At 18.3% G+C, this 18,476-nt stretch overlaps 5 protein-coding genes across 5 annotated transcripts; 2 read left to right on the plus strand and 3 right to left on the minus strand.

Annotated features, from left to right (window-relative positions):
* Positions 1 to 161: 161 nt before the first annotated feature.
* On the minus strand, positions 162 to 2,015 carry PRSY57_0615300 (hypothetical protein; the record flags this gene model as incomplete). The annotated part of the gene is made up of 1 exon (XM_012906529.2): positions 162 to 2,015. One exon carries the CDS (start codon positions 2,013 to 2,015, stop codon positions 162 to 164), a length of 1,854 nt encoding a protein of 617 aa, XP_012761983.2.
* A 604-nt stretch (positions 2,016 to 2,619) lies between these two features.
* Positions 2,620 to 4,176, minus strand: PRSY57_0615400 (ras GTPAse, putative; the record flags this gene model as incomplete). The annotated part of the gene is made up of 1 exon (XM_012906530.2): positions 2,620 to 4,176. One exon carries the CDS (start codon positions 4,174 to 4,176, stop codon positions 2,620 to 2,622), a length of 1,557 nt encoding a protein of 518 aa, XP_012761984.2.
* A 2,595-nt stretch (positions 4,177 to 6,771) lies between these two features.
* PRSY57_0615500 (malate:quinone oxidoreductase, putative) lies at positions 6,772 to 8,337 on the plus strand (the record flags this gene model as incomplete). The annotated part of the gene is made up of 1 exon (XM_012906531.2): positions 6,772 to 8,337. The coding sequence occupies one exon, from the start codon at positions 6,772 to 6,774 to the stop codon at positions 8,335 to 8,337; it is 1,566 nt and encodes a 521-aa protein (XP_012761985.1).
* Positions 8,338 to 10,084: 1,747 nt separating this feature from the next.
* PRSY57_0615600 (hypothetical protein) lies at positions 10,085 to 14,068 on the plus strand (the record flags this gene model as incomplete). Its single annotated transcript, XM_012906532.2, has 1 exon — positions 10,085 to 14,068. One exon carries the CDS (start codon positions 10,085 to 10,087, stop codon positions 14,066 to 14,068), a length of 3,984 nt encoding a protein of 1,327 aa, XP_012761986.2.
* A 947-nt stretch (positions 14,069 to 15,015) lies between these two features.
* On the minus strand, positions 15,016 to 16,149 carry PRSY57_0615700 (mitochondrial import receptor subunit TOM40, putative; the record flags this gene model as incomplete). Its single annotated transcript, XM_012906533.2, has 1 exon — positions 15,016 to 16,149. The coding sequence occupies one exon, from the start codon at positions 16,147 to 16,149 to the stop codon at positions 15,016 to 15,018; it is 1,134 nt and encodes a 377-aa protein (XP_012761987.2).
* Positions 16,150 to 18,476: the final 2,327 nt, after the last annotated feature.

Below are 18,476 nucleotides of genomic sequence, written 5' to 3' on the forward strand. Positions count from 1 at the left end.
TTTTTTTTTTTGACATAAAGTCAAAGAACATGTGATAATCGAGCACTTGTCCTTTAAAAAAAAAGAAATAAATAAAATTAACAACTTAATTATCATAATATATATATATATATATATATATATATACATATATATGTGTATGTTTATATAATGTTTTGTTTTTATAAATATATTTGTTTGAATATTTTTTCCTTTGTTAGTGCATCTGTCTGCTCAGGTTTAATAACTCGTACAAGACTTCTGAGTGTTACGATCAAATAAGGGAAATTGTCAATCGTATCAAAAATGGTGACATTTTTTAATAATAATGTTGAACCTATATCTATATGTTTTTTATATTCAATTTCTACTTCTTTATGTACTGATGCGGGCATTTGTCCAGATGGGTCCATTACAATAAGAAAATATCCATGATTACGACATATAATGTTTTTAACCAGAACTATCATCCTTTCAATTTTATAATTAGAAAAATGTTTATTCTTTAATATATTATGGATATTATATTTATATAAAAAAGATTCTTCTGATTTATTCTTATGTATATATTTATGTGAATTTATACCTAGATGGAAAAAATCTATTGGTATATTTAAAATTTGTAATGCCTTAATCCATGAATAATATTTAATAAATGAGAAGCAAAAAATTAATTCCTTTTCTTTATTATAATTATAATAATTACTGTTATTGTTATTTTTATTGTTATTGTTATTGGTATTGTTATTGTTGTTATTATTATCATTATTATCATTATCATACATGTTATTATTACATATATTATTACTATACACATTGTTACAATCTAAATTATTACCATAAATATTATTATTATCTTTCCTTTTTTTCGTCATTTCTGATTTATTGTACGATTCTATAAACATATCTAAATTACTTGTTTTGTCTCCTACATTAACAGACACATTTTGAATGATGGACTTATCACATATATTTAATATTGGTGAAAAGCTTTTCATATCATTTGTTAATTTTGTCATATGCTTGGTTCTGTTACTTTCATGTATCTCATATTGTTCAGAAATAGCTGGGTCCCCTATTTTTTCACTAGAAATGTTATTATTACTATTATTTGTTCTAATATGTTCGTTATACAAATTGGTTTCATTTGTTGTATTTTTTTTTTTTTTTAAAATTCCTGGGTCTTTATTTAAAGAATTACCGTTGTTTGAATTCATATGATTATCCTTTGTGTATATATACATATCATCTTTTTTTTGTATATTTTTTTGTTTGATCAATGTATCACAATAATGAATATTATTATTATAATTATCTTCATTATTATTATTATTATTATTATTATTATCTTCATTATTATTATTATCTTCATTATTATTATTATCTTCATTATTATTATTATTATTATTATTATTATTATCATTATTATTATTATTATTATCATCATTATTAATATATTTATGTTTTCTATTTCTATCATTATATGTTATCGACCTAATCGTATTTGTATTATATCTTTGTTTTTTTTTTTCTTCATATGAAGAACAATTTTCATCCTTATTATATTCATCATCTAAGAATTTTTTATCACCTTGATGATGTTTATTATTTATTTCTTTATTCTTTAGGATTGCTTGTTTTTTTGTATTTTCATTATTTGTAGCATGGATATTATCTCCACCCTTTTTATTTAACATATTCGATATCGTATTATCATATGGACACTTGTTATTATCATCTATCCTTTCCTTGTTTATATTTTCCACATGATCCAAACCAACACTCCTTAATTTATTATTATTCTTACTTTTATTAATATTTTCATTATTAATACTTTTAAAAAAATTGTCCAAATTTTTTATATTACTAATGTTAAAATTTAATATTGAAGAGGATGAATTTTTTTGCTGTACGTTCTTTTCATTTCTTTTCTTATCATCCTGTTGAATATTTCCCTCCTCTTTTTTTTTTTTTTTTTTCTTCTTCCACTCATCATCACTCTCATCAAACAAGCATGATAAATTTTCATCAAGCATAATGTTATATAGAAAAAAAAAAAAAATAGAAGGACGATATGGAAATAATTAAAATGCTTTATTATTTATTGTACATGTAAAATGAGAGAGAACTTAAAAGTGTATAACAAAAGGGGAGGTTCCATACGATTAAATTAATGAAAATATATAACACACAGAAGTTATAAATATAATATATATATATATATATATATATATATATGTATATGTGCTTTTGTTTTTAAAATTAAAAAAATCAAAGTTTACAAAAAAAGTTAAAAATTAAAATAAAAATAAAAAAAAATATATATATATATATATATATATATATAAATTACACATATATTCATGTAACAAAAAAAAAAAATATATATATATATATATCATTTTATCCCTTTGTAAATAAACCATTAAAAAAATAAGTGATATATTTAAAGGATATTTATTTTAATTTATGTATATACATACTCAAAAAAAAAAAAAAAAAAAAAAAAAAAAAGAAAAATATATATATATATACATACATACATAATATATTATATATATATTTATATTTATATTTATGTATTCCCTATATCCGGGGTAAACTTTCATATAACCCACTTTTCAATTTCCTCATGATATGTTAACACATCTGAATATTAAATTTTTTATTATAAACATTTTTTAGGAAGGTGACAAAACTCTCAATGTCAACCACACAATCAATAGAACTCGCCTTAATTTCGATAGCTTCAGTAATATGTTGTTCTAGTTTTTTGAGAATATGTTTTTTAATTTTAATATTATTTGAACTATCATATACGGAATCATTATTTATAAGATCAGGGAAAAAAAAATTATAAAAGTAAGAAGTTCTAGGAGTTTTTACATAAGCTGGTTTTTCTTTTGCATTTTTTTTATCAATTTTTGTGGCAACACATGCTATGGGTATTTTCCCGTTTAATATATCTTCATTATATTTATAAGAACCTTTTTCTATATCTGAATAATCATCAGAGAAAAAATCTTCATCATCATCATTATCGTAATTATCATAATTATCATGGTTCATATTGTTATTTTTCCTTTTGTATGAATTTTTATGATAAAACGTATTATTCTTTCCTTTATCATAATTATATTTATTATAAATATTTTTATCATATTCAAAATGTTCCCTATCTTGATGTAGTTCTTGATCTTGATTTTGATCATTTATGTGATCTCTATTTTTATTTTTATTTTGATCTTTTTTGCGATCCTTTTTGTGATCCTTTTTGTGATCTTGTTTTATTTGCTTTTGCTTTTGTGTGTGAAAAAAGTTCCATAGAAAATTTTTTTTTTTGATTTCTCCACAAAAAACATCCGATGGTGGTTTTGTATTTATATATAACTCATATAACCATTTAGCTAAATTATGATAAGATTTATTGTTCGAAGAATCGTAAACTAGTAATATTCCGTCAACCTTTTCATAAAATATATTACGAATATATGAGTATGTTTGTATTCCTCCTATTTCTACGAATTCTATAATATAAAAATTATTTATATCATTGGAATGTGAGGACAAATTAAGATCTGTATGATTATTATAATCATATACATTATCATTATAACATATATTATTATCATTATAGCATATATTATTATTATAACATGTATTATTATTATTATTATTATTATTATTAAAACACATATTATTATTATTATTTTCATTGTTGTGGTAATATATTTCTTTTATAGACTTTTTTTCAATATTTTTTATTATATTTAAAGGATTATTTTTTTTAAACTTATTATTGTACTCATTATTTCTGGACCATAATAAAGTATATATTTCAAATCCGTATGTATATTTATGTGTCTCTTCAAAAATAAAATTGTTAGTATTCATTTTATGTTCAATAAATTGTAAAAAATTTTTTTTTGCTTGGAAAAAAATGGTTTCTACTACATTTTCTACATTATGTTTGGTAGTTGTGTTACTAGCCAAATCTTTTGCACATACAAAATCATTCTTTTTCTTTTCTTCTTTTTTTTTCTTTTCTTCTTCCTCTTCTTCTTTTTCATCTAAATGTATAAAATAATCAAAGAAATCTATAGGATATACATCATTAAACCTTTCACTTATCAATTTTAAAAAGGAGCTTTTTCCTACTCCAAGGTCTCCTAACACGAGAATTTTAAAATTATCCATTCTATATATATATATATATATATAGACAAACGATAAAATAAAAGAATAAAAAAAAAAAAAAAAAAAATAAAATAAACGGGAATCTTGTAAATATTTTTGCGTTTTTGTTTGTGCTTGGGAAACACGATGGAAGTTCTTTTCATGTAACTATATTATATAAGAACTTATACATTCATATTGGTATTTTATATTTTATTATTTTATTTTATTTAATTTATTTTTTACTTTTTTGAATTCATTAAATACGTGTAGTTTAAATAACGTCACTCGATATAACATTGTGGTTTTAAAAAAAAAAAAAATATAAAAAAAAATATAAATAATATATATATATATATATATTAATTTATTTATTTATTTGTTTATTTATATTTGTGTATAAGTGTAAAAATGCTTACACATTATAATAATGATATAATTAGGGCATACATTTTTGTTATACTTATTTTATAACATTATTATGTTAACAAAAAAAAATAACACATATATATATAGATATATATATATATATATATATATATATATATATATATATATATATATATACAATGAATGTATATAATGTTATATACATAACACAATATATATAGAACTCTTATTTTATGATTTTATGATTTTATTTTTTTCAATGTTAATTATAAATTTTTTTTTTTTTTTTTTTTTGGTTTAGGATTATATTAAAAACATATGTTTTATAAGGTTAATATTTAATAAAAAGTAAGACATATATATGAACTGGACTTTTTTTTTTTTTTTGTTTTTATATATTACATATATTTTAATATTTATATATGATTAACACCCATGCTTTGACATATATATATATATATATATATATATTTTTTTTTCTTATGAATACGTATGTTTTCGAAGGTATAATTTCAAAGAATTAATGGAAAAAAAAAAAAAAAAAAAATATATAAATATATGTACTAATATATACATATTTGAAGGAAAATATAATGAGGTATAATATTCATGTAAACTTCATTACAATATTAATATGGCATTTCTACCTACTTGTGTTATTTATTATTTTTTTTTTTTTTCATATGATTGTAAATATATAGATATATAATAGTAATAAATTAAATATGTATATATTAAAATTAAGGAATAATAAAAAAAAAAAAATATATATATATTATAAATTATTTATATATATATATAATTTTATATGTAAAATAATTTTGTAGAAGATCCTTTGATAAGATTAAATATATATATTATTATATATATATATATAAACATAATTATAATAATATTATAAATATATATATATATATATATAATTGTTACTTCTTCTGATATACATTATAATATTATTTACTATATATATAATATATTATATTTATGTGCAAATGTTTTGTTTGTTTTAAGGAAAATAAAGAAAACAAAAAAATAAAAAATAAAATAGTCAACATAAATATAAGGGGCCATATACATATATATATTGTACTATATATATATTCGTTATATAAATTACGAAGTAATTACAACATATATTTATCTTGTTATATATATAAAGAGGGAAAAAACAAAACATTTAAAAAAAATAAAATATAAATGGAAAATATATATAGCCTAAAGGTTAATGTAAAATATATACACTAAGAAGTAGTTATATATATATATGAAGTTTATATATAAAGGAAAATATTTATCTTGAATTTTTTTTTGTTAAATATATAAAAAAATAATTCACATAAAAAAAGGCAAATCGGTAAATATTATATTATATATATATGCATACATGCTTTTTTTTTTTCTTTTTTTTTGTGTATTCTTGTAAATTTTATATATGTATTAATAAAAGGGTAACCATTTTATTATAAACATTTTTTTTATATCTATAAATATTTTTATATAAACATATTTATATATACATATATATATATATATCTTTAATATAAAATATACTTTCATATTTATAATTTTTATTATGAAAATATAATAATGTTTGTATATCTTAATTTTTGAAGGCACACACTAATATATTAAATATATATATATATATATATATATATATTGTTTGTTTACACAATTATGGAAATTTTTTTTTTTTTTTTCCCTAAAATTAAAAAATAAATGTATATGTATTCTTTTGAGTTGGCTTAAAATTTTATTATTTTATAAACATATACATATATATATATATATATATTTTTTGAGAGAATATAGGGAAAATATGATAATCATATCAAAATAATGTAATGTTAATGGATAAAAATTATATATATATATATATATATATATATATAACGGAATATAAACGATTATAAAATATAATGTGCTTTTCCAAAAAAAGCAACTAGAAAAATAATTAAAACGTTTATATATATATATATATATATATATATATATGAATAAATATTATATTTATATATTTAAGGTGTAATACATTTGAACATACTTATAATTTTTAAAATAATATTTTATAAATTATACATACATAATATAATATATATATATATATATATATATTTATTTATTTATTTATTTATTGTGAGATTCTTCACACTGTGTTAGAGGAATACACTTAATGATAAACCTTTAGTAGAAAAAAAAAAAAAAAAGTTAATAAAAAAGAATAAAATGATATGTGTTAAAAATATTTTGAAAAGATATAAAAATAGTCCGTTAAACGAACTACGTAATAATAGGAAATATTATGAAGGGTCATTTGTAAAAAGTATAAAATTTAGTACATCAAATTATGGAAGTAATGAAAAAAAAAAAAATGATATTGAAAAGAATAAGAATGTATCTATAAATCTTAATGAAGGTAATATTTTACAAAGTGAAATATATGATACAGTTGTCATAGGAGGAGGGGTAACAGGTACTGCTTTGTTTTTTTTATTATCTAAATTTACTAATTTAAAAAAGCTAGCTATAATTGAAAGAAGAGATAATTTTGCTTTAGTAGCATCACATGGAAAAAATAATAGTCAAACAATTCATTGTGGAGATATTGAAACCAATTATTCTTTTGAAAAAGCCAAATTTATAAAAAGATATGCTGATATGTTAAGAAATTATTTAACAAATATACCTAAAGAAAAAAGAGAAAACATATCAAGTGTTACACAAAAAATGGTTTTAGGTGTAGGTGAAAAGGAATGTCAGTTTTTACAAGAAAGATATCCTGTATTTAGACAATTATTTAATTCCATGAAATTATATAATAAAGATGATATATATGAGGTAGAACCACGGGTTGCTTTAAAGGATTCTCATACGTTAAGAGAAGAACAATTATCAGCATTATATATGCCACCAGAATTAACCACATGTGATTATCAAAAATTATCGGAGAGTTTTATTGAATCTGCACGTACTGTACCAAATAAAACTATATCTATAAATTTATTAACAGAAGTAATTAATATTGAAGAAGTGAATGATAGTTTATATAAAATACATACAAACAAAGGAATCATTAATTCGCGTTTTGTTGTAGTCTGTGCATGCGGACATTCATTAATGATTGCACAAAAAATGAATTATGGATTAGAATATAGCTGTATGCCTGTAGCTGGAAGTTTTTATTTTACGGATAATATTTTAAAAGGGAAAGTATATACTATTCAAAATCCAGCCTTACCATTTGCAGCCGTACATGGAGATCCAGATATTATTGAGAAAGGGAAAACGAGATTTGGACCAACAGCTATACCTTTACCATTGTTAGAAAGAGATAATATAAAAACATTATTGGATTTTTTAAAAGTATGGAATCCAGATCTAAGCTTATTTCAAGTATATTACAATTTATTCAAAGATATGACAATGTTAAAATATGTAGCACGTAACGTATTATTCGAAATCCCAGTTTTAAATAAATATTTATTTTTAAAAGATGTTAAAAAAATTATTCCATCATTAACCATAAAAGACTTAACATATTGTGTTGGTTATGGAGGTGTTCGACCACAACTCATAAATAAAAAAAGTAAAAAATTAATTCTTGGGGAGGGAAAAATCGATCCAGGAAAAAATATTATCTTTAACATTACTCCTTCACCTGGAGCAACCACATGTTTAGGTAATGGAGAATTTGATATGAACACAATATGTGAAAGACTTAACGCAAAAATTAACAAAAATGATGTGAAAAAATATTTATATGAAGGCGAATATCCCGTCAATTATTTATGAGCAATAAAAAAAAAAAAATAAAATAATAAAAAATAATGAAATATAATAATAAATAAATAAATAAATAAATATATATATATATATATATATATATTTATATTTATATTTATATTTATTTATATATTCCATATGTTCCACTTATTCATTTATTTTATATTTTTATTTCACTTATTATTATTTATTTTTTTTTTTATGTGTTGTCCTTGAAAATCTCCTATTTGTATATAATATCAGAAAGGGATTATCTGAAGAATAGATTAATTTGCCTATTAATATATATTTAAATTATTTTTAATCTAAAAAAAATTGTTGTTGATTTTTTAAAATTTTACATCACACAGTTTAATTATAATATTAAAAAAATATATACATATGTAAAAAAATATATATATATATATATATATATATATATAATATATATGTTCCAATTCATGTGCTTATTTTAATTTTTTTGTTTTTTTTATTAAAAAAAAAATGATATGTATATAAATAAATAAATATATATATATATCACATAAAAATATCTTATATATATACACTATGTTTTTTTTTTTTTTTTTTTTTTATATTCTTTTTACTTTTAATATATTTTTTTTTATACTTCTCAATTATATATATATATATATATATATATATATATATATGTATAAACTATATTTGTTTTATTTTAGACTTTATTATTAATAAATTAATGTGACATTATATAAAAGGACAATTAAATTTTAACCTTTTTAAATAATATACTTATGGCATAACAAAATATATAAATATTTGAAGAATTGTCAATGAATATATTTCTTCCTTTAACTTTGTCTTACATATAAAGCGACTAATAAAAGAGTAGGTAAAACTTTTCATTACAAAAATAATATATAATATAAATTATATATATATATATATATTTTTTTTAATTCAATTAATTTCTTTTCCTTAAAAGGAAGGGTTTATTCTAAAAATATGTTTTCAAATTGTTACAATATCATTCCTAATAATAATAATTCTATATATTAACATATCTTAATATTTTTTCTTTATTATTTTTAAATGATAGCATGAGAAAATGTTGTAAAAAATATAATGACAAATTTTTTTTTTTTATTAATTCCCAATTATAAAAAAATAAATAAATATATAAATAAATAAATATATATATATATATATATATATATATATGTGCTTAATTTATATATAATTATAATAGGTATGATAAAAATATATATTATATATATTATGTATATATATATATTTTTTTTTTTTTTCTCTTTTTTGGCCTACAAAAATATACTGGAACAAAATATTTATAATAATTTATTTCAAGTAAAAAATGTTGTGAGGAAAAAATGAAAGGATAAATTATAATAATATATATATGATAAAGGAACATAATTAAATAATTTCATTTGTAACTATAAAGAAAGTATAAATATATTATATCCTTCATATATATTATCATGCTTATCTTTTTATATTTAATAACATGTTACATTGAATTATAAATAAATAAATATATAAATAAATGAATATATATATATATATATATATTATTTTTTTTTGTAATTATTTACAATATTTGACAACTGAGACTGTTAAATGTAGATATGAAAATTATTCAAATAAGTTACTCTTAATAAAGAATACGAAAAAAAAAAAAATATTTAAAACATTATATATATATAATATATATGTATAAATAAATAAATATATATATATATATATATATATATGTTCAGTTTTATCATTTGATAATATGTTTAGCAAGAGAAAAATAATTAAAAAAAATATAAAAAAAAGTTTTGATGATAATGATGAAGAAGAACAAATTGATAAACCGAATGCCCATACGAATTATAAAAATGAAAAGGAGTTTATAGATACTCATGATGATATTTATCAATTAAAGTTTAAGGAAACTAATGAGGATAATAATGTTACTTTTTCAGCTAGCCAAAATGTAAAAAATAGTTACCTGAACATGAAAGAAATAAAAGAAAAAGAAGAAGAAAAAAAAAATGTACAGAATGGACAAAATGAATTTGGTTTAACATGTACATTTATTCAATCAAATGATGAAAAAAAGAAGGAAGAGAAGATTATTAAAAAGAAAAGCAATAAGATGAGTTGTATTGAAAGAAAAAAGAATGAAGAAGAAAAAAGAGTAAATAAAATGAATACAAGTTTTCATATATATAGTGAAGATGATAATGATAGTTATATAACATTAAAAAAAAAAAAAAAAAAAAAATCTTCAAGTGTAAAGATGTACAAGGAGGAAAAAAATAACAAAATTGATAATATTCATAATAATAATTACAACAATTCTGATAATATTTTTAAAGAAAATAAATCATCAGATAATGAAACTTTTAATAATGCATATAATAATTTATCTATATACAATTGTACACAAGGTGAGAAACATATATATAATAAAGATCATATGAAAATCAAAAAGGATAAAAATTTATCATATAATAATCATAATATAAAAAAAAATGAAATATATTTAAGTGAAGACAATCATACAAATTATGGGGACCATACTAGTGATAACGATGAAGAAAATTATAATAAGGATATTATCTATGATGATACAAAATTTTATGTGAACGATTCTTCATCATATAAATTAAAACAAAGAAATATCTCGTCATATGAAGTAGGTAATGATTATTCAAATAATGATAACGAAAATGTTGTAAATTTAGGTAGTGACAATTCAGGTGTCGTGTCAAAAGGTTTAAAAGATAAGAACCAAATTTTTAATGATTCTGAAGATGTGTTTATTATTGATGATAAGAGTGATAATTATCAATCCATAAATATAAATTTAGAAGATGAATATGACGATAAAGATAATGATGAAGAAAAAAAATTAATTGAAAGAATAAAATTGAAAAAAAATATATTAAGGAAGAAAAAAGAAATTAATAATATTAATTATAATAATAATGATAATAATTTATTTTTAGATGATGATTATGATGATAATTTTTTTTTTCCTATGGAAAAGAAAAATTTCTTTTTTGAAATAAAAAAAAACAAAAATGTTACGTATGAAGATGATTTAGATGTAGATGATATGTATAATTATGAAACAATTAATGAAATGAAGAATCGAATTTTAATCAAAAAAAATAGAAATGAAGAAATTAAAAATTTATATGAAGAAAGAAATATTGAAGAAAACGTTGTAGATACAAATGACTTGAATATCGATAATAATTATGAAGATTATGATTTGTATGAAGATGAAAAAATTAATCAAATTGTTGATAATAAAATGTTAGTAGAATTGAAAAAACAAAATGATTTTTTATATGATTCAAAAAAAAAAAAAAAAAAAGAAGAACAACAACAAGAAGAAGAACAAGACAAAAGAGAAAGAGAAAGAGAAAGAGAAAGAGAAAGAGACAAAGATTTATATTTTAAGGAAGATAACATAAGTGCCTATATAAAAAGTAATAACAATGAATCAAAAGAAGAAGAACATGTTAAAAATAAAGAATATAGTGATGACGATTTATTTTCTTTATCAAGGGAAAAGGATAAAGAGTTGTACAGTTTAGATAATAATAATTATTACAATGATAAAAATAAATTATTATTTGAAAAGATCCAAAATGCTTATAAAAACAAAGGAGTATGTAATTTAGAAATAATAAAAATGTATGAACATATACAGAATTTATTTAGTGAATATAAAAATAAAATTCAAGAGTCAAATGAAATAAAAGAATTAGAAAATAGTAATCAGGTGGAATATAATAAATACCAAATTGTATGTAAAAAAGGTAAAAAAGAAATAATTATATGTCGTGTTTTTCTACAATTTTTACAAATATTAATAAATCTTATATGTGAAAAATATGAACAGGTTGAGGATGCATTAAACGGATTATATAAATTAGAAAGTACATTTCATTTAATATATCATAATTTGAAATTATATATTTATAAAGAATATTATGAAAAGTATAAATTAACATTTATAAATGATTATATTTTTAATTCCAAATATTATAAAAATTTAAAGGAAAAGAAAAAAAAAATTCAATTACAATATCTTATAGATAATAATATTATACAAAATAATGGATTAAATGATAATGTTACACAAATTAATGAATATAATATATTAAATGAAATATGTGATGTGAAAAATATGAACAATTCAGAATTTTATTATATGTTTGATGGTTTTTCAAGTAATTATTCAACTGATACTTTATCATCAACATCGTTATTATTAGAAAATGATCTTAATGGTGATAATATAAATTTTATACAAAGCAAAGAAAATAAAGATATATTAAAAAGTGATGCATTAAAAAGTGATGCATTAAAAAGTGATATATCAAAAAATAATATATCAAAAAAAAATTTAGATAAACAGAAATATTTTCAAACATTAAAAATGAAAGATTTAAAGAAGAAATTTTTATTTTCCATTAATAATATATTTAAAAATGTAAATATGTATTTTTTTAATTTTAAAAATGTTATAAAATATTTTGGTTTATTAAAATTATATAATTATCATTTTTATGTGAATAATAAATGCTCATCACATTTTGATGATGTTTTGTTTTTTTTTGTAAAGTGTGAATTATTATATTGGGATCCCTTATATCAATTTTTTATGAGTAAAAAGAAAAAGAAAAAGATATTGAATTATTTTGATGAGGATATAAATAGTTCTAGTATTGTGAAAAAAAATGAATCAAATAAGAACACCTTGAATATCTTAGATAGTAATAAAATGGACAACAATGATAAGCATTTTAATATAGATCAGGATAATAAGAATTTTTTTTCTTTATATTCTTCTTCTCCTTCTCCTTCTCTACAATATGATAACGATAAAAAACATATATATAATAATACAAACGAAAGAACTATAGAATATGACATGGACATGTCAGGATCAAGTTCAAGTAGCAATTTTTCATTGTCGCATACTAGCTCATGTAATGAAGACAATTTGAATAACGAAAATATACTGGATAGAGAGGAGGAAAATGTTAAAAAAATATCCTCTAATATTTTTAAAAATAAACTATTTAAGAAGAAAAAATATAAATTAAGAAAAACGTTTTTTCACAACCCTAGTATAAAATCATTCGAGTGGTATAGATTTATGGATGAGCTAATATTAATATATGATAATATTCAAGAAGAAAAAGATATTTTAAAAAAATTATATGAGCATATATTTAACAAAAAGATATATGAATTAATTAATGTGTGGAATCCTTTATCATTGAAACAAAGCTTTCATTTATCAAGAATTATAAATGATTTTATTTTATATAATGATAATATAAATGAATTACGTGATAAAATAAAAGATAAGATACAAACATATATAACAACTTTTTTACAATGTTATAAAAACATAACTAGCCAAAAGAAAAAAAATTTATTTTTAATGAGATGTTTAAAATTTTTGAAAAGTATGAAAAACATTTTACAATTATTATGTAATGAAGAATTATATGATATAGTAAAAAATGTATTTAATAATTATGTTTTACCAAATTGTGATGATGGGAATAAATTACATAATTTGATTGTATTAAAAATAATTCAAGTAATACATTCATTGGATAATATTCCAAAGCAGGATAGTTTTTTTCATAAGACAACTGAAATTATGAGTAAAATATCTGATTGCTTGAAGACTGGTTATTTTGATATGTTGAAGGTCGAAAATGGGTGTATGATAAAATAAAAAGTTTGAATAGTACAACTACAAGGATGTGTAATATTATGAATTATATGTTTATATTTATTATTTTGTATTTTATTTTATCATATTTTTTTTTTTTTATTTGTTTATTTGTTTATTTATTATTTAATTTTTTTTTTTTTTTTTTTTTTTTGTGGGGATTTCTTTTTTTATAAAATAATTCATCCGACATATATTTTTTACATAAAAATATGGATTTCATATATATGTTACCAATATAAAGACTTCATATATATATATATATATATATATATATATATATATATATATATATATATTAATATATTTATAATTTTTCAAATGAAAGTTTCATGTATTAAAAATTAATTATATTTTTTTTTTTGAAATGATTTTCCAAAGCAGGTGTTTATTAAGAGTATAGACAGGTGAAAAAAAAAATAACAAAATGAATAAATTAAAAAATAAAAAATAAAAAAATAAAAAGGTAAAAAAATAAAAAAATAAAAAATAAAAAATAAAAAAATAAAAAATAAAAAATAAAAAAATAAAAAATAAAAAAATAAAAAATAAAAAATAAAAAAATAAAAAATAAAAAAATAAAAAATAAAAAATAAAAAAATTTATAAATATACATATATAATAATCATTCATTTGATTATTAGAAGCTTATATATAAAATTAATTATTAAAAAATATATACATATTTATATATATACATATTTATATATATATATTTCAAAATTGCAAATGTGTCAGTTTCGTATTAATGCCTTTAAAAAGTATTACATATTTAATGGTATAAAATATATATGAACAATTTAAAGCTATATAATATATAAATATATTTATATAATGCATATTATACCTTAACAATAATATATATATATATATATATATATATATATATATGTATATTTTTTTTTTATTTTATTAATTACACATACATATCACCTATTTGCGTCTATTTTTTATGCTGCTGGCTGTGGCTGCTCTTGTGAAGGAGATATGTGCATCATGAATCCAAACTTATAATCATTATTCAAATAATCTATATATCCACTGACACCAAAACCTGAATAGTCTTGTGTGAAGACGGAAATTTTTCCACTGGTGTCAATAGAGCCTTGTACTTTTGCATGTCTGAAAGAATAATCCCAACCAAGTCTCATAGCTGATTCTTTTGTTTGTGGTGTAATTTCTAATTCTGTTCCTAAGGATAAACGGTCTGATATTTTTTTGGCATATTGTATTTTATATAAATGAGTTTGGTTTAACATAAACTCGGGTGATTTAAAGTTCGGTTGTCTAACAATTTGCATGGTTAAAACATTATTTTTATGATTATATCTTAAACCAAAAGATCCTATGGAAGCACAATTCGATGCAATATATGTTAGATCTACACCTGCTTGTAATTTCTTTGTTAATAATTGTGTATATGAAGTATTAAATATCCATGCTCCTTGCCATATACTTTTAAAATTATAAGTATATAATGGTTTATTTACTTCTAGTGACATTTCATACATATTTCTTGTATCACTTTTAGCATATGTATTAAAATTTAATTTACAATCAATATTATTATTAATCTTTTTACAAAACCTACCATTCACACTACCATCTATATTTATTCTACTTATCATTAATAAGGTATTATCTAAATTAGTAAAATTAGCTCCAAATTGGTAAAGATAACCAACTTCTCTTAATGTTGTTCCTAGAAATAATGTATGTGTCGACTGTAAAAATTTATTTATATTTTTATCTACTTCAAAACGAAAACCATCAAAATTATCTTGAGTTGTTATAAATTTATATTCTTTATTTAAATTTTCAAATAATAAAGCATTAGGAGCATCAAAGGAATTTGCATATCCTAATAAATTCTGTTCTTTTAATTTATCTTCTTCACTTGTTTTTAAGGTATCATCTTTATTCTCTTTCAACACACTTTTATTTTTCATTTCATTATCAACTTCATTCTTTCTTTTTAAACCCTCTTCATTTGGGTCTTTAAAAACATCAAAAAAGGAATTATTTTCTGTATGTACTACATTTTGTCTGCATAATAATTTTTTTAAAATGTTTGTTATCTCCATGCTATTTTTTTTTTTGTATCACAATCATATAAATGTATAAATGTATAAATGTATTATATGTATATATGTATATGTGTAAATGTAATATATAAATATATATAAATATATATATATATATATATATATATATTTATTTATTTATTTATTATATGTATATATTATTTTTTTCTCCTGTACATCTTTATGCTTAAGGTTAACCCAAATTACACTTTCATATGTAATTCTCCTATACAAAAATGTTAACCCTTTATGTTCTTTTTTTTAAATAAAAAAAAAAAAAAAAATATATATATATATATAGTTTTATATAGAACACACATAAAAATATATATGTTTTACATATAAATATATATAATTATTATATTTCTTTATAAACAATATATATAAAAAAAATAACAAATTAATAAAAAACACAATATATTATATATATATATATATATATATATACAAGCTTATTATTGAAAATATTAAAAAAAGAATTTTAAAATTTCATTTGTAGAAATGTTACACTTTCATATAATAACAATATAATAAATTTGTGTTGTAACAATATGTACGAGTTTGATGTAGAATTATATAAATACATTTGTAATATATATATATACATATATATATAGAGTGATTTACTTTTTCCACATCTTTTAAAATTACAAAAATTTAAAAACAAATAAAAAACAATACGTTTTAAATAAAAATTAAATTGTTAAAAAGAAATTTTAAACTTAGGTGTTCATAGAGTACAAATAAAAAAATAAGAAAAAAAAAATAAATAATTATAAATAAATCTATACATATATATATATATATATAATTAAGGATTTGCTTTTTTTTTTTTTAAATTATACGCATGAATATAATAAAATTATAATGTAGTAGAAAATTACATATTTTTTTTTTATTCTTTTTTAAGTATGCTATAAAAAAAATGAATATATATAATATATATTATATATAAATATATAATCATTAACATTTTATATACAATTATTTGTAAGAGAATTTTTTTACCCTTTTTTGCTTTTTTTTTTTTTTTTCTCCAACGCCCCAATTTTTCTTATATGCATATATATATATTATATATATATATATATATATATATATATAAATATATAAATTTTTTTGATGGGTGGGAAATTTTTTCTTTTTTTTTTTTTACCCATATTAATATAGTACATATAGAAAAAAAGTATACCTTATAAAATATTGATGTTATTTAATTTGTATATAATATATTTATTAAAATATATAATAAATTAAAAAAAAAAAAAAAAAAAATATATTTAAGTATAGTTTATAATATATATAAAAAAATTTGATGCTTTTTTATAATTCCTATATTTTATAATTATTTATTTTTTAAAGTATCAAGTGTATATTTATAAATATTATTATTATATTTTTTTTTTTTATATTTGTAGAAAAATAGCTTTCATTTTTTTTAACCATATCAAAAATTTCAAATATTCACTTTTGTATAAAAATATAACATTATATTGTACTACATTAATAAAATGTAGTGTTAATTTATTTTTTTTAGTATTAATAATATATATATATATATATATATATATATATATATACGTATGTATGTATATGGAATTTTATTTTTTTATATATTAAATAACATATTTGATTTTTTTTTCTTTTTTTTTAATCCCCTACTCAACATATATTCTTATGTTTTAAACAAAAATCATATGTGTAGTGGTAAATTTTTATTTTATATAGAAACCTATACTTATATATATTTTTTTTTTTCTTTTTTTGACATATTATTAAATACATATAAGATATATAGTTATATATTATTTTCGAATGTTTTTTTTCTTTTAATAAAAAAGAAAAATATTTTTATATATATTTATAATATATAGTGATTATACATACAAATATATGAGAATGTATTTTAAAAAATAAGACTTTTTCAAAAATTAATTTATTAATTTTATGATACGAAAAAAAAAGAAGACATAAAAGGTGGAAAAAAAAATATATCATATATATATATATATATATGTAAGTACTTATAATATTCACATTTTATGCAATGCTTATCAATATGGTTGTGGGTTTGTAGAAGGTAAATTATAAATTTAATAAAAAAAAAAAACTTCAGACTTTATAAATAAATGCTTACAAAGAAAAGGAAAAAGAAAAAATATTTTATCCATTGCACATTTACAACAAATATGCTTTATCACAAATCGCGTTTTTTTTTTTTTTTTTTTTTTTTTTTTTTTTAAAAAAAAAAAAATAATTTTTTTTTTTTTTTTTTTTTTTTTAATTTTTTAAAAAATTATTTTATTTTTTTTTTTTTTTTTTAAAAA

This window comes from Plasmodium reichenowi, chromosome 6, assembly GCF_001601855.1.
Source record: "Plasmodium reichenowi strain SY57 chromosome 6, whole genome shotgun sequence".
Lineage (NCBI taxonomy): Eukaryota > Apicomplexa > Aconoidasida > Haemosporida > Plasmodiidae > Plasmodium > Plasmodium reichenowi.